We start from the raw sequence: 18,553 nt of genomic DNA, 5'->3' as shown, positions 1-18,553 counted from the left end.
CCAGAGAGACCGATCACTTCTTTTGTGGACACTGTTAAACCGCATTGTAAACACTGCACCGAGATGACCTGACATGGCAACACCTATCAGGATTTCATCTTGTTCACAACATAGCAAGTATCACGTTTGCACACACACACACACACACACACACACACACTGTACTGTAGCTCCCAGCACCCTGCTTTTCCTGCCCCAGCAGTTTCGGCTAGCTTAGCCTCAGTTTCATTCAGTGAATGTCTGACTGGCAGCCAAGCCCTGCCCTTTAGCAGCGCTTCACTTAGCCGGGGCTCTGATTCTCTCTCTTTCTCTGGAACCAATTCAAAGGCTCAAATGGTTGCCATTCTCACATGGAATCAACTCTCTCTTGCTCTCTGCCAATCAGTCCTTTTCTTTCCCTCTCTCTGTTTCACCTTCCTGCTGTCTTTTACTGAAATCCCTTACGCTACACTTTTACAGACCACATTTTTTATCAGCTGGGTTTTGCCGAGGCTCACAAAAGCCCGTTTATGTAGAATCACCCGGTGCATGTATATGCACTCCAGCAGGGCCTACAACACAATAGCAGGATATTCCTCCACTCATTTCACCCTTATCAGAGCTGTTCAGTATGGGCAATCTGTGCCTTGTAACCTCAGATTGTTAGTGTGCTGTCAGTTGCCCTTCTTCGGTTCTGAGATTAATAGAGAGCTTTTTTATTTTATTTTCTATGCATATATAAAGGATAACAACTATTTGTAATTATATTTCTTTTTTTATTGAATGTAATGCTGTTGAAAACAAGGTTATGAGGCATAGACATCCACCCATAACTGTTTTTCTTACGTTTTATTGTGTCATTTTATTGTGCTTGGTAAAGTTTTATGATTTTAGTTATTGAGATTACTGTAAAATCATATACTTTATTTTTGTTTTTATTAAATTATTATTTAGTTTAAACCATCCAGAACAGAATAAAATTTAAAAATGTGGTTTTCTGATGAAAGTTCTCATGAGTGGTATGATTTTATTGCCAGATGACACGCAGCCCGTGGGAGAAGAGGAAAAAAATGATGCTCCTGATAAAAAAGGTACAAGAAAATGTGTTCTTGTGAGTGCAAGTTCAGCTGTCAAAGTCAGTATCACCCCGCATTCCCATCTTCCAAGCATTGTTGAGGGAATATCAAACTAAGATGGAGTCTCTTTGGGACATTCTGTTAGAGTGAGGAAACCGATTTAAGGAGTCATTAGCTTTTGAATTCTGCCATCTCAACCTCTTCGGTTGTATAGCACTGAGACAATTACTTGCTTCTCAATAAGATGGACTAAAGATAATTAAATTCGTACACTGAAGGGCAGCAGCAGGCTATTAACGCCACAATTTCTCCTTTTGTCTTAAAGCCAGAGGGTTGAATTGGATTTTTTTTCTTTCTTTCTTTAATACTAAAGCAGGCAGCACTGATGTCTTTGGGGAAATCTCCCCAGGCTGGTATCTCTCTTCAGTATGCAGCACAAAGTACTTTTTTTTTTCAGTAAACTGATACTTTAGCAAACGACAACCTACCAGATTTTGCCTTTCTAAACAACAAACGTATTCCAGGACAAACATTTACCAAATTCTGCCAAATGTTGATACTACTGTACTATAAAATCCATTCAACATTTAACAAAATATATATATATATATATTTAATATACAATTTTTCTGGAAACTATATGGTTAAAATTGTTTATTTTTGTTGGGAAAAGAATCTATGAAAATTTACATAGAAAAAATAAAAATAAACTCCAGCTGTGGTTAGCAGAATTTTCTTTAAAAAAAATGGTCGCAACATTTTATATTATTAATTTTTAAATTTTGTCTAAAGTACTGAATTACTAAAATCTGTTTTGTACCTTTATAATACAACGACAGCCATCACAAAACACAGGTGGTAATGGGAATGTCACACGCTGAAACAGTTCATCACAAATAGCTTTTCCATAAGCTGAGGTAAATCCTATACATATAAAGGAGGTGCACACACACCAAGCAATTTTCACTCAGAAATTGCTAGTAACATTTACAAAGAAATGGCAAGTTACATTGAATTAAACTTGACATTTTGAAGTAGAAAATTTGAAATAGTATTTTCATGTAAGACACTTTAAGTGTTTTATTTATTTATTTATTTATTTGTGCAGTGTCATGCACACAAAGACAAAACACCAGCATGATAATACACATATCGCTAAAATAATATACAGTAAACATTGATTTAACAACATAGTATTTAATATGGAACCCTAATGCATATAACTCATACGTATCAAAAAACTAAAAACATTTCAATGAAAAGCCATAAAATGAAAGTGCCACAGGGACATTTTATGGTTTTTAACTGAAAATTATAAGATGAATTGTTATTTTTCACTTTAAAGTACAAAAACCATACATTTAAGAGTATTTAACTGCAAAATTACATAAATTATAAAAAATACAATAAAAAAAACAGTGTTTCTAAACGAAGTTCTCAAATTCTGATTGTATTATGTGTCACTGACCTCCTTAACTTCTTGCATATTTAAAATCTTAATGGGAACCAATTACCAACCTGCATTTAACCCTCACACGACAGTGTAAACATTAAAGCTAGCTCTGCAGAAGTTGAGCCAAGAAACCACAGTGTTTGTTACGAGGCAGCGAGGAGGACAACAAAGTGCGTTAAAGCAGCACAGTGTATGATTTATCCACAGGTGTTAGCCACAGCCATCTTCCTCTAGTGTTGTCGCCAACATCAAATGCATTTGCTCTAATGCAGTGTCACTCAGAGAACAAGGTACAGCGGCACATTAAATATGTTTTTGAATTCACCTTTTTGATTCATTGGAAATGAGCTTTGCACGCACATTACCCTTGAGCCAGAGCTTGCAACTAAGGCTTGCCTATTGGATTCCTGCCGGCCGCAACTTTGTTTTTCATGAACAGAGGAAGTTGATATACAGCCGTGGCGGGATATTGCTTTGTATTACACATTCACTACTCTCCCTGAGGGGATGCTCTCTAACTGAGGTTAGAGCAAGAGGGCCTTTTAGACAGCCCGCTAATGACAGAGAAGCATTAGTGCTGTTCTCCCTAAAGCAGCACTTCATACATTCACATGCTCAGGGGACAGCTGGCCCCGAAAGCACTGATCTGGAACTCTCTCTGTGTTCCTCAATGGGTTACCTGTGAGGAGCGTAAAGGAAAACAATATCTTATTCCAGATAAGCTCCCACTTGCCTTCCTTCACAGCAAAAGAATGTGTGAATCTCAGAGGCCTCCGCTTTTCGGTCAGATCATGAGACAAACAGACAGAAAGGGTTTCAGAGGGCATTAGTTGCGGCTAGCGGGTTTAGTCTCAGTTAGCGCAGACATGTTGAAGCCAGACCGCGGCGATCCGTTCAATCCGACCCATCAGCATCAGGTTGTGTGGCCTTAGAGAGCCGACGACGAGCTGCTTGGCTGGAGAGACTGGACTTCTTGACAGAGTTCTTGGGGGATAAAGTGATTTGTGATGTTATCCACATGAAATCCATACATGGGGTGGGGGGGGGGGGATCGGTGTGTGTGGAGAAATGAGAAGGTTTGTTCACAGAACTGGACTGAGCATTTTAGCGCCCCCCGGGTAGCTTTTCAAATGGCCTGTGGGGTGAGTGTGTGTTTAGCGTGTGTGACATGCTGCATTTTAGAGATTAGGAGGTGACATGTTAGATGGGTGAATCAGGATGCGGAGCGGCAGGTCGAGCTGTTAACTGTGTACTCAGCAGATGTAGAAGGCAAAGGGGCCATGTTTGGACAGGGAGAGAAAAAGAGAGCAGGTCCGTGTGGGGAGGAAAGAAAGAGGCAGGAGGCATAGCTATATCACTGAACATATGCTCATCGTGCATTTAGTCTAATTTTCCTTTAGTTTAAACTTCTAAATTATGTATTTAAATGTGCTATCAGTATTATTCCCTTATATATATAGAAAAAGATTTACCCCTGAAAAAATAAATAGCCCTTTTTTATTAAAATGTTTGATATAATATTCTCTCAGGTGAGATAAAAAAAAAAATCCAGCATAATAAAATCTGTTTCAAATCGGCACAATATTTTTTTTTCTTTATTCTTTTGTTTACTTAATTTTATATAAAATAATATTATACATTACATATATATAATTTATAATTAATTTAAATAAAATTTTACTCTACTGTCATTTTGCTTTATAAATAGATGAAAATGAAACTGTAAATAGCAAATGCTTTAGCAATATAACAAGCTTTTTTTTATTAAAATTAATTGTTGCTTCCTTTTTTTATTCATTTTATTTTATTTTTTTGCATTTTACCCAGTTATTATCATGTTATCATATTTTAACACATTTCTTATTGCACACACGTTGAAAATGTTTCGGCAGTAAATGGTTTTTCATGGTATTTATACTCACAAAATAGAAATATATAAATAAGAGGATAGAAAGAAAAACAGAGCAGGAGGGGTCAAGCGACAGGAAGCTTCAGTGACGCATTTATACCGAGGGTGTGCAGTTTTACAGTTATATATTATAGATAGAGGCTCAAGTGTCTCCAAGTCCAGAGTTCTGCACAGCTGGAAACACGGCTGTTAAGCTCCGACCCTGGCAGAGAGCGAGACACTGAATCAAAAGATTCTACACCGCATGAGTTTCGTGCAGCTCTTAAAAGTGGTAGCCAACACACACACACACACACAGAGAGAGAGAGAGAGGACGATTCTAGGCTGCTGAGCAGCATCTGTTGATTGTGACACTCTCATTCACCTTTCTCTCTCATGTCTCATACATTTTTCATGCTGCCGGTTTTCTTCCCCATGAACTGTGTTCAGAGATCCTAACTGACAGGAAAGAGAATTCCCCACCGTGTGATGAGAGGAAGTGCCCAGACTCAAGACTAGTGTGCTGTTTGATCCTGTCCGATTACAGAGTCATAGTAATGTGACTGTAAATGTATGGAATTAATAAATGTTTTGTAGATAGCTCAGAGAAGCGTTTCTGCGTGGATGCAAGTGAGCATCCTCCTCCTGAACGTGTATGTGTGTGCAAGTGTTTGGAAGCGTCTATCATCTGAACTCTGTTACACTACTGCCATCAGCTGGTAGAACAACTCACTGCTGGGACACTGCATTGAGCTTCACATCCTTATTCAAGAATATTGGTTTTATAAAATCATAAAATAATGAAGCAATACACCAAATGCTTGTTTCCATGGACTCAGATGTCCTTTATCTTCCTTCAGAATCAATACTCCGTCTTTATGTCTTTGCTTGCACTGGTATTTGTTGTTTTGATGAGTAATAGACAAGAAGTCTTTTTTTGAAGGATGTGATTACTCCATACTGGTTTATTTTAATGTTTCTCTTGCTAATAAAACTGCCGGTGTAATTGTAAAATCAAGAAAATAGCTTACATTTTGAAACTTCAAAAATTTCCAACATTAACTATTTTAACTTTGTGCTGATTGCTTTTTACTGCTTCCCATGTGAAAGAAGCCATCCCAAAAGCATGCATGACTCCTTCCAGCTCTCATCTCTCAGAATAATTCGCTTTTGTCACCGTCAGTGGTGTGCATGGTGATCAAATGACCATACATTGAAACTGAGGGGATTTATATTCTTAGGATTTACGAATCCAATTTATCTTCAGGTTCCTCACAAGAATCCAATCAAAGACGAGGGCCTTTTTAGCAAAAAGATGCTGTGACTGTGTCTCAGTCAGTGCTTTAACACCACACACAGAATCCTGGGTTAAAATGCATCTGAATATGTCTTAATACATTCCTTCTTCCTGTGAATGCAGGATTTTTAAAGTTACATTCTCGAAGTCCACAGAATGTCTAGCCTTCTCCTACATAATAATTAATCTAGTGAGCAAAACATTGAGCTTCTGTCACTGGAGAAATGACCTCTGCCCTCTAAATGAATGAAAAGTAACTATATCATAATCTGCTGTTATAGGTTTATCGATATTTTAGGAAGAAGAGTCCAGTGGGTGTGAAGCAGCATTTGATTGACAGGAATACTAGAGGCAAGGCTATCGACAAAACACAGTACCTTTAATGGATGTCATTTGGCATATTGTGTTTGTTTTTCTTTTTTTATTATTATTTTAGGAGTATGTGGTGAGAAAATAAATTGCTCAGACACTGGGAAATTGCTTCTCACACCAACTTGTTAGAAAAGCCAATTATGTCAGCAGCGTAATGGCTATTGTCAAGCACAGTGGATTGTTTGTCTCAGGGTCTTCATTGTCCAATTTATCCGAAACCCCATCTGTGTTAAAGAGAGAGAGTCCGGTGGAGCATCATGGTGTAACTGAGGAGAGTAGAGAGGTAGAAGGAGATGTCGAGTTTAGAGGACTAAAGTGACTGAGAGGGACAAAATGAAACCCACTTGGGATAAACACATTCATGTAAGCCTGTGGGATGCTCGGCTGCGGGCTCTTGGGAGTTCTGTGTGGGGTTTACTGATATGTATTTAGATGTCCGTTGGGACAACACTCTAGAGATATCGAGAGAGCGCAAAATTAGTGCAGCACTGAAACATCCAGTATGCCAGAGCTATTATAAATATTTGATGTAAAACATGACCAAAGTAGTAGAGCACTCCTCCTGACAAATGTGTTGGACTACTTTATCAAGGATCTTGAAGGAAGATGAATCTCCCAAACATGTTTTTTAACAAATCTATCAGTGTGCTTGGGTTGTATGTGTGTGTGTGTGTGTGTGTGTGTGCGTGTGTTTGTGTGTGTATTTAATGATTTGTTTTTTTATGGTTTGGTTTGGTTTTGCCTTGTTGGCTTTTGTTTTGTTTTTTTCTTCTGTTTCATTTAGCTTAAATTATTTATGCTTTGTTTTGTTTTGCGTTTTCCTGTTTTGCTGTTGTTTTGGTTAGGTTTGCTAAGTTTCCCATTTGCTTTGTTTCTCTCTCTCTCTCTCTCTCAGTGATAGAAGTATTTAAGTATAATTTTTACTGTTAATACACTTAATCTGTTTTTTTTTTTTTAGGTGAAAAGCAGGATGAAGAAATTATGAGCCAGCAAGGTAGGCCTTTTGTGTATGATTGTTCAAAGCTAAAATAATTTTGTCTTTCCTGGCTTTGACCTTCTCATGCAAAACCCTGAGACAGAGTCATTTCCAAGTCGTTATATTTTATAAGCAAGAAGAGCAGATCTGCAGATTCACTTCAGTGCTTATCTCTTCTGAAAGACACATCATTAAAATGTTCTGATGTCTTGTTATTCTAGTTATTTTAGCTTGTGTTTTAATCTTGTCACCACAATTTAGGAGCAAAATCAATTTGTCAGTACTTAATTTATCTACTACAATTTACTGATTGGCTTGTTCTACTCAGAACAAACTCAACTGCAGAACAAGAACCAACCCATTTGCTAACTACAATGAAGATGGGATTAAATAATCTGTAATTTCAAATTTTAATATCAAAATCTCTGATAGTTTCCTCAGTGAACCATTAAGAAAAAGTCTTGATGGCTAATCAAACATCAGATGGAGTCTTTCCTGTTCAGGAACTGATACATAACAATCATCCTCTCTTCTTTAATATGGGATTAGCCACTACAGACTGATGAAAGTACACAACTTTTTTTATCTTTTTTCTTTTTTGAGAAGAAAGACATAAATCTTGTTATTAAGCTTTTCTCTTGTTTAATTTCAGAGGAATCCCATAAGGATGTGACGATGGACAGCCAGGAGCCACAAGGTTTGTCATAATTCTGTTTTTAAAAATTTTAGTATAGATTACTACAAGCACCAACGGAATGATGCTTACCAACACATACAGTACCCCCTAAAATCTTATGAAATATAGCATGCTTTTCTTACAAATCATTTAACAAAAATAAGTTTTTAAGGTTTTAACTAACAAAACAAGATGTATATTATAAATATATATTTTTAAAAATTAGTATTTGGACACTTTGTGGTTCACTTGACGTCATTTGGTTCACTATCTGACATTCACACATATTTAAGTATTACTTTAGTCTTTAAAAGTTTACCAATACTTTTTCAGACTCCTACATACTTCCTGATTTGTCATCATATCCTGTAGCCAAGTCAAGAACAATAGGAATCAGAGGACATTCAAAATGGTTCAGTATGCATAGATCTCACCCAAACACATGGAGTCTACATGCTAGTGAGTGAGAAAACTCTCTGGGTCTCTTCACAGTCTTCATGCTTCATGTGTCACACTGTACACATTCACTGAAGGATCTGGATTGGTTCTGTTGTCCTTGAACTTGGCTCATTACGGACAGGGAGAGTGGCTGTCAGATACAGTTACTACCGTGACACATGTGTGTGTGTGTGTGTGTGTGTGTGTGTTTTAGGGGTGCATCTGTTTAATGAGACACCTCGCTCCAATCCACACGAACGTACACAGACAGACATCAGAACATGTGCATCGACAGGCACACACCACTGCACACGCTGAAATGATTGCTTGTACACACACACACACATACAGTACGCTCAGAGGAGCATGGCCAGACTCCCCCTGGATATTCATGTAGCGCAATTTTGCGTTCAAACCCTGAGGACAAAACCAGCCACAGCCTGTCTCTGCTCGGCTAGCATTGAGCGAGCACTTAATGTCACTCTGACTGCAGAGCTCTGAATCATATTTGCAAACTCATAAGCCAGAGTTTTGTTTTGGGTTTGGATTATCAGCTTGGTACCAAAGTACCAGTGCTTTTTGACATCCTTATCACCAGCTTTTTATTTACTTTTCCTCTACCGGCACTGACGGATGCAGCTATGAGCATTATTAATAGTAGTTTCGCCAGGCAGAGGAGGCAAAGCAAATGTTCTGCTTGGACCGAACCCAAGAGCCATAGATACTTGCAATTATGCTCCCAGGAGAAAAAGCAAAACAGAGAGGTTTTTAAGACCAGGTGAGGCAGAGCTGGAGATTGTGCAGAGACAGAGGCTAAATCTGAATTTACCTGAGTGCTGAGCACCTGCGACGCATGAGTCACGAGTGCCGACAAGCACATAAAGATGTATCTGCATTGTTTTGTTTGTTCGTTCACTTGTTTTTCTGTGATATTTCTGTGTGTTCTTTTAATTTGTATGTGTGTGTAAACATTATTTATATATTTTCACTATGTGGCCATATATCTGTGTGCAAACAGCATACAATCCTACTGATTAAGAGTGTGCACAAATTTTTCCTCCATGCACAAGCTGTTTAGCACACAGCCACTGGAGTAAAATTCATACTCTGGCTGAATACATCTCATTTCAGCAGGAAAAACAAACCAAGCTTGACAAAAATAAGCAATTTATCTTCAAAATGAACGACACCCATACTGTTGTCTCTGGCTTGGTGTCTGTCATTCAAAGGTACACGTGGGTCTTTAGGGTGTCCGGATATTTTTTGAGATGACTATAATTGTTTTTCTGTCTGTGTGTTTTCCAAAGGCGAGAGCCCTGATGCTGAAACCAAGGACGAGGAGCTCAAACCTCCTGAAAAGGGAGACCATAGAGGTAACATCTCCAGTGTGCCTGCTTCCATATTTTGCTCTAGCTTTTGGTTGTAATTCAAGCAAAGACTGTAAGATATGATAATATTTTTGAATAACACTTTATAATTCATCATTAATGTATACACTCTTAAAAATACTGATTCTTTATTGGCATTTTTAACATACAAGGAGTCTTTCCATGCTACAACATATCCTATAGAGAAAAAAATGTTTATTTAGATTATACAAATGGACAGTAGTATTTCTATGGCATCACTGCAGAAACACCTTTTTGGAACATTTATTTTTAAGTTAAGATATCATAAACTAATAGGGAACAACCATTTTTACAATTTCTAGTTTTGATTTGTTCAGTTATTTTAATTTGCACTGTCTCTTATGGTCACCAAGGCTATATTTATGATCAAAAATACAGTAAAAACTGTAATATTACAAAATACTATTACAAATATTAAGATAACTTTAATAATTGAAATGTATTCCTGTGATGGCAAAGCTGATTTTTTTTAGCAGTCATTACTCCAGTATATATATGTGGAGTATATATGTGTGTGTGTGTGTGTGTGTGTCTATATCGACTGTGCTGTTCTTGAAGAACAACAATTGGTGTTCAAAGTTGATGAAACTTATCAGTTTTTAACCCCCTAACTAGGGCTGCACAATATGAAGAAGAAAATGCAATATATGATGCAGTAAAGGAAATGAAGGTGTTTAAGGTGAATATTTTAAATGTATTTAAAAACAGAAAATGACATATCCAGCATTCACAATCTACGATAAGCATACGTGCAAATCTTTCACCAAGCATGATATATTGTGCAGACCTACCCACAATATTGTTTACTACCTGTGATTTGAAATGAGGTAAAAAAAAACCAGTTTTAATATTCAAATAAATCCTGCACCACTGACAGTAAGTGATAAAACCGTCTAGACATCTTGGATTTAATATTTGAAATCAGCTTTCCCACACTGCAGAAATACATTTACTTAAAAAATTAGCAATAAAGTGAGCAATCCGGGCTCCTCTTGGGATGCAGTGAGATCAAGAGTCCTCTGGCAGCTGCTATGAGTGTGTGTGGGTGATATAAATTGTACTTTCCTGCGGGACGCTACACGAGTCTCTGTATCTATACTGTAAGTGAGGGACGGAGGCCTCCAGGGCTTCATATTGCCCAGGTGGTGTGATATGAGCCTTTCACATACAGCCAAACTACCCCACACACTTCCTACTCCTCCATTGATTATGTGAATGCGTGTCTGTGTCCTTCTGAACTGCGACTTCAAACGCTTTCCACGCAGATGGAGTCAGGGTGGACACGTATGCATTCAAATCCTGTTTTGTGTCTTTCATCTGATGTAGTGTGTATCTGTGTGTGGGCGAGGGCAAGGGCAAAATTGATGTCTTCTGCGGCCTTGTATCCCACTCCAGAGCAGACACAGGTGCTAGCTGTAACCACACAGATGGATACTCTGACTCTCCATCCCTTTAAAAAAAGGAGAGGGAGGGACAGAAGCCCAAACACAAATTAAAGGCATTAGGCTGAAACAGCTGCTCCATTTCATCCCAAAGAAGCAATGGGTCGCCTATTTTCTCTCCATTAAAACCACCATCTAAAACTCATCAAGTTCATCTGAGTGCTCATCCACCAATATTTCATCTCACAATATATAGCACACTCCTTTCATTTATACCCGTTTTCAGTGAGTATAGTGATTTGCTGTGGGGCCTTTTCACCTTTTTTTTACTGACATGTTGGCTATTTACACAATAAAATTAAACTATAGTCTATTATTAATTGAATTGGCTTAAAATATTTTTTATGTGACAGCATTTTTTAGTTTTACAATAATAATAATACAATTATTTACAAAACAAAAAATTAAGCAGCAGATTTTTGTTCAATATTGTTGATCATAAGAAATGTTTCTTGACCAGTTCAGCATATTAGAATGATCTCTAAAGGATCATGCAACAGTGAAGACTGGAGTAATGGCTTTTAAAAATGCAGCTTTGCCATAACAGGAACAGATTACATATATAATATGTATTTAAATAGAAAATAGTTCTTTTAAGTTGTTATAATATTTCATTGAGCCAGCCTTGGTGACATAAGAAGATGCACCGTTCATAATAACAAGCACATTTGTCACATTTCACATGTTTCTTCATCACTCTTAATTATTGCAATCCTGGCCACTAAAAGCCAACTACAGCCCACTAAAGTGACAGGTTAAATTCACTGAAGGCTGAGTAATGTCAATTCTGGTGAAGTTTCTCATCATTTTCAAATTAATGGAATCTTCAGCAAATTCAACAAGTTCCACAAATGTCAACAAGCTGGCAAAACTGGTTTAGTTCTCCACAGCATCCAACTGTAAGACATCAGCTCTAATGCAAGGCTTAATCCGTATTGCTTAAGTAATTCACACATAGATTGACACATTCTAATATTTATACCCTGAGTGCACCTGAAAGGACATGATTTATCAGAGGCTTAAACCATGATCAATGCCATACATACAAATCCACAACACACACACACACACACACACACACACAGAAGAACATCTGCCGCATCCAATCGAGTACCAGAGAAAGGCTCTCTGTCTCCCATGTGCTGCAAGCTTTACCAGCCGACACTGATCAATTAAACGCCTACAGCGATTCCTTCAGAGAGAGAGAGAGAGAGAGAGAGAGAGAAGGACTGAAAATCTGCATTCACTTTCCACATTTACTTGGTTTCTCACTGTAAAGATGTCAATCAAGTCTTAAACTCTGCAGTAAGGAGGCAGTTTGTGTGACGGTAGAATGCTAATAACAGAAATTCAGCAAATACTGTAGTCTGTTAATAGTTAATAAAACATGATTACTTCTGTGTTTGTTAGTATTAACCCATGATACATTACTCAACACAGAGAGCTCAATAATCTGTGATATTGGTCAAAGCATACAGTATTTATTTTTCTTTTTTTCTTCTTCTTCTTCTTTTTTTTTTTTGCAGATTATGTAATGTTTTCTTTTCTTTTAAATTGATATTGGCATTTCCGCACATATCTCTCAGTTGCCGTGTTATTTATGTGTGTTTCTTTGGCTTTTAGCAGAGGCGATTCCAAAAGCAGAGAAGAAGGTTGAACAGGAGAGCGAACAAGAGATAGAGAAGCAGGAAGGCACGGGAGAAGACCCGCAAGCTGCAGGTGAGGTTTAAACATCATTCACACACGCTGGTGAAGAAACATGTCAATGCTGACAGATCACAGAAAATAAGAGCTTAGGTTTATAAGATAAAAAAGACACATAAAACAGTGTTAAAGGTGATGTGTATATTTTATAAATAGCAGGAGATTTGTAGATCCTTTTCCTCCAAAAAGTGTCTATATATAATAATTAGCATGACCGGTATAATCTGGCAATACTGGCTCCAACATTGTATCTCTAACACTTGTTATATTATGGATCTGGTTATTCCTCTCTCTGATAAGGCCAGTAATGATCTATAGATAGGTAAAGTCAAATTGCTCTAAATTCACTAAAAGTTTAATTAGATGCGGACAGTTGTCTGGCATGTGTGCCTTGATAACTATAACAACTCCAATCAAAGGAGAGCTGAGGAGCTGGTATATGAAATTAATTCATAACAAAAGACAAAAGTCTGTCAGTGAATGTCTAATGGACTAAGTGAGATTTGTTCACTTTATGAGGAATTATGTTTATGAGAATGGCCTAAAATGCATTTCCACACTTGAGCCATTAAAAATGAATGGGATTACATACAAATGATTACATTTTGTGGCATCTGAAAACAAATGATTAACCTTTTCTCAAAATGTATTTCCTTAGCCCCTTTTTTCATGTACTTTAACCAGCGGGTTTTTAGTGGATGCAACGTTTTCCAAACCGAAAAAAAAGTTGTTGTTTCATCATTTAAAATCTAAATGTTTAGTGAAAATGTATGCTTGTGCAGTCTTTCCATCATGGAAATTCAGTTTGAGGTGAGATATTGTTATCTAAATGTAATTGCATTCATCATGGCATTCAGCAGCCCTCTAAAATCATTATACAGTAGGTTTCCTAAAGGAACTGACAGCTTGGAAGTCTCTATTCCTGTTATCAAGATGTGAAAGACATTTCAAAAAAGGCATTTGTTTTTTGAATGTGTATTGATTGATTGTTTTCTGTGTATAGGCATGCAGATAATAAACATTTCTGAAAAGCCTCTGTTCAGAAATTGGAAGCATCTCCAGAGTCCGTCGTGATGGCTGGTTAGCAGCTGGGATGCCAAGGAATTTCTTTATCGCTCAATTTCTCATGAAAATCCTCGTAGTAAAGCCATTACAGTTTTTAAAATCTGGCCTTGAGTGTGTTTAACTGTTTTTTTTTTTAACTCACCAAACATACAAAGCACTGACGTCTTAATACGCGCCTGCTATCTGTGACCGCACAGCCTTGTTACATGCAGACAACTTACAAACTGAAAACAAAAACACACCATAGTGTTTTCTCACGGGCATATGTTGTCAAAAAGCTGCCAGCCGTTTGAGGCAGTATGAGAGGGCAAAAGAAACAGCTGTCGTGTTTTAATCTTCTAAGTTTCATACAGGAGAACCAGAAGACTAATGCACTTCTCCTGCATTTGGCAGATAGTAAATACGCCCTGTGTGTGTGTGTGTGTGTGTGTGTGTGTGTGTGTGTGTGTGTGTGTGTGTGTGTGTGTGTGTGTGTGTGTGTGCAGCACCATAGGCAACAGATGAGCATCATCAAGGCCTGCTTTCTCCTTTTGCCATTTCCTTGATCGATTACTTATCCTCAGATGAGGCTGTCCTCCTTCAATCTTGAGGGCATGGCTTTAAATTTGTCTTGGAGACCCATTATTAAAAATATAACTGTAATATCACCAGCTGCCGGGTCTGAATGAGGAAATAAAGGGACGGTAATTCTGAACTGGATGAATTATGAATGGAGCTTTCTGAGAAGTGAGCAAATCGGAAAGGACAATGTTATTGGATTAACACTGTTGTTTTTTTTGTTTGTTTTTTATCCATTAATATGTTAATCTGTCTGTTCTGTCAAGGGGAAGTGAAAGGGGATAGCCCAGAAAAGAAGACGCAGACAGGCCAGCCTGATGAAGCGGGACAACAGATGGAAGGTAAGACTAGTATGATCACTTAATTAAAGAAAGAGAAAGATGTACATGACACATTACATTGTATACTTTGGTGTCCAATTTCTTTCTTTAAAAGGATAGTCTGCCCAAAAATGATTTTTAATTCATCATAATTAATTATTATATAATTAATCATCATTTCGTTCTTCTGTGTGAAGATATTTTTTCGATTCCCGTTTTATAGAGAAAAAAATTAATAATAAATATGAGCCGAAACAGTGTATTACCAACATTCTTCAAAATATCTTCTCTCGAACAATGTTTTGGAATAATGTGAGAGTGAGTTAATCATTACTATTTTCATTTTTGGGTCAGCTATGAGTTTAAAGCTTTAGAAGATAAATCACTTGTATATGTTGTAAAAACTATTAAAATATTATGTAAATAATATAAAGTGTAATTGTATTGTATGTATAATTTATAACTTGCATAAAAGTTTATAAAACAAATTTATATTGAATGTATATTGTAAGTTTATTAATACCTGTAAACTAATATTTGGGCAAAACTACAACAGGCTAAATTTGCAACTATTTTAACCTTTCTACAGTGTTTTATTTTTTTATTTTTTAATTAATGTTATAATTTTAATTATAATTTTTTTTATTATATGTTATTATGTTTAATTTATTTAGTTTATATTGTATTCATTAAATTATTATTATTATTATTTAATTTAGAATATTTATTTACAATTTATTTATTTATTTTATATCTGGTTTTAAATGGTAAAATTGTTGGTATAAAGTTGGCAAAAAAAATATCACATAAAATTAATAGAATATAAAAACCTGTTTTCTAAATTTTAAGCATTTCTTTCACTGGCCATGTGAAAAATAAAAAAAATGCACCACTACTTTATACCCTATTTAAAGTAAATTAAAGTGCCACATTTAGCCTTAATATAAAGCAAGGTTAAACATAACCAGACACACATACAATAGTATAGACACACAGAACCATGTCTTGAACGTGTTCACACATTCATTTAATTATGCCCACTATTTGTGTACACAAAACTTGATAAAAGTGTCATGTACACAGATAATGGATAACAATCCCCATTTAGACACAAGCGACAGACTAATACACACACACAAATGTGGCAGTACCAGATGTTAAACACAGAGCATGTGAGATCAATACAACAGAGGGATCAAAATTAAGAGGATAAAGCCAAGCTCAGCATTTCACCATACGGTGCTTTTAGCAAAAACACGCTCACATTCACACACAAACAGCCTTTCATAACACCTCAGCCGAGTTTTTCTGAACGCTGTTGGCACATGGTCATTAGGGCACTGCTGCCAGTTTTAAGCAGGTGTGTCGGCTTGTGTTACTTATAAAGTCTTATAATGATTGTGAGTTACACAAATAAGGAGCCCTCAGCTCGAGAAAGTAGTTTCGAAAGTCTGCATCTATATTAAAAACCTAAAATAGTTTGCTCTGTAAAATGCCTTGACCTGTTTACTTTTTGAAATTGTGTTTTAAGTGAATCTCACATTTGACTTGCTCACATGCTTTTCCCCTCTGCACGGTTGACTCGATAAGTTTGTGAAAGATTCATAAATGTAAAAAAAAGTTATCTTAGCCTGAAGGTACCTATGAATAAGTCTGGCTTTGCTAATGGAGGGCGTTTGTGTCTGTGGTGTATTGCGGCTCCTGGTTTGGGAGTCGATATCGCCTCTTTGCCTGCATGCAGGTGAGATTTACTGCGACGGCTGCTGAGCCTCAGTGGCTCTGAATCCAATCAGAGTTTCTCTCCTCATCTCTCACTGTCTGACTGATGAAGGTGGGGGGGGGGCTTCATTCTGTCGCACCAACTGAGGTTCAGCCTGTTCCTGCATGTCGTTTTTTGATTGCATATTACAAACTGCAAGACTTATTTTGCCTGATTAAATCTGATGTTGCGGTGTTCAAGCGAATCAACTACAGACTATTTCAAATGATGGCTGGAGAACAGGTAGATCTTTAGACTGGTGTAAAATATCTTAGGTTAAGGCAAGTTAAGGATCCCTTGTGCCGTGTCAGTCCGCTTCAGTCGGTTTAGAAGTGGTTTAGGAGAATAAGAGTTGGTGGGTGTAAAGAAAGCTGTAAGCCCAGAAATACGCTCTGCAAGAACAAAAACGAGATGTAATGATGTATCGGTCAATAAAGTGGTTGGAAGTTGTGATGTGTTGCATTTTAAACAAAAATATTATTCAAATTTGTATATAATATTGATAATTTATATAATGGCTTGTTTGTAGGGCTGCACAATTTGACCCAAATTTTGTGATTATATATCAATATGGCTATAAATGTTAAATAAATAAATAAAAATAACTAAATTTTAAAATTACAATACTAATATTTATGGATTCATTTCTACATTTTGAAACATTAAACCATTAAATGGGGGGCATGAGCCCCTCTCCATTTAATCGGCAATGCTACATTTTTCCCCTCCCCGTTCTGAGATCTGAACATTCCACTGTTAATCATGTATCCCTATAATATAAAATATGCACAAAACGTCTCCAATATGTATTATATTATATGTTGCTTTTGTTTCAGTGTTTTCTGTTTGTAATTGAAGATCCTCTTTATTTTGGGGAGTGATGTTTGTTGCCTGTTATATATGAATAATTTTTCATATCTCAGTCTTATTTCAGTTCTAGATATTTCATATTGAGAAAGTTGTTTGGATTTTTTTTTAAATGCTTCGCAGATGCATTGCACGTTTTTATATACTCGATAGAGTTACCTTTATATGTCTGCTACAGTAAATTAATAGATATTATATTATTTATTGAGCTAATTATAAACATTTGGCATTTTGTAGTAGTTAAATGTTTTTGCAGATTACTTTTCTATTGTGCAAGAGTAACATGAAACGGAGCTTGTGTGGCTAGAAACATTTGCCTGTGCATATTTGTATTGCATAAAGTTAGCTCAGGTCTTAGAATTATTAAAGCCAAGGTTGTGTGAGGATAAACTTGAGAGAAGACAAAACTGAAAGAACACACACTTTCATTCCCATTGTCTTTTGTTCTCAAGCACAGTGGGCAATCAGTGTTTCTCAGCGAGGGGAAGACAGCTCTGAGTTATTTCTTTTTGGACTTTTATGTTTTCTTTTACTCACTCCAAAACTTTGTTTTCTCTCTGATGACATGGTGAGGCTAAAATGGAGTAGTTTGCCAGCTTAACTCTTGGACATCAGTCAATATTCATAATTTTCTGTCTTACATCCACTGCAGTGAGATCACACAGCAGCCATTCTCATACATACTTTTGTCTCTCCGATAAGAATTTATATTCACTCAGGAAATCATCAGAATAAATCATTGTTTATTTAAGGGCTATGCTCACTTATTTATTTGTTTACTTCTTGAAGTTACACCCTCAGGAGTCTCCATGTAAAGTTGCCCGGGTTTGGATCTCCTGGGTTTTTGTTCCTTGTGTATTAACTATTGATTGCGGCCAAGTTTTCGAGGCTGTGATAGTGACGCCATCCCAATCGCTCACTGCCTCCTGGAGAATGTGGCACTGAGGCAGATACCCAACAGTATCTGCCGTGGCCATCTGTTGCTTGAGTTGAAGCCCTGCGCATTTCTAGCTTCTCCGTTCTAGCTTCAACGACCAGCAGAGGAAGTTTTTTTGTTTGTTTGTTTATCATTCACATAATTTGATATGTTGGCCTATTCTCAGGTTTTTCCCCAGTGGTGAAGAGTAGCTATATTTATTTTTCAGCAGTTTGACACAGCTGGTTTTATAAAAGTGTAGCTTTTCCAGTAATGACCTGCATTTTCCACTGAGGGGCAGAATATGGACAACCCTTTTAGACCATGTGCCGGCGCGCCAACCATTCTTCCCGTTAAA

The 18,553-nt window shown here is 36.9% G+C and overlaps 1 protein-coding gene across 1 annotated transcript in view; it reads left to right on the top strand.

Moving 5' to 3' along the window:
• The window catches only part of LOC113113231 (O-acetyl-ADP-ribose deacetylase MACROD2-like), a 160,241-nt gene that overhangs the window by 127,514 nt on the left and 14,174 nt on the right, over positions 1–18,553 (top strand). Inside the window, exons 7-12 of the mRNA XM_026279394.1 lie at positions 1,017–1,070; positions 7,024–7,059; positions 7,694–7,738; positions 9,463–9,528; positions 12,630–12,725; positions 14,600–14,674. Of these exons, the coding sequence (XP_026135179.1) occupies positions 1,017–1,070; positions 7,024–7,059; positions 7,694–7,738; positions 9,463–9,528; positions 12,630–12,725; positions 14,600–14,674 (372 nt within the window). The remainder of the gene's footprint in view (positions 1–1,016; positions 1,071–7,023; positions 7,060–7,693; positions 7,739–9,462; positions 9,529–12,629; positions 12,726–14,599; positions 14,675–18,553) is intronic.

The sequence above is a fragment of the Carassius auratus genome, chromosome 13 (assembly GCF_003368295.1).
Source record: "Carassius auratus strain Wakin chromosome 13, ASM336829v1, whole genome shotgun sequence".
NCBI lineage: Eukaryota > Metazoa > Chordata > Actinopteri > Cypriniformes > Cyprinidae > Carassius > Carassius auratus.
Note: the sequence above shows the minus strand (reverse complement) of the source record. Positions and strands in the feature narration are given on the sequence as shown.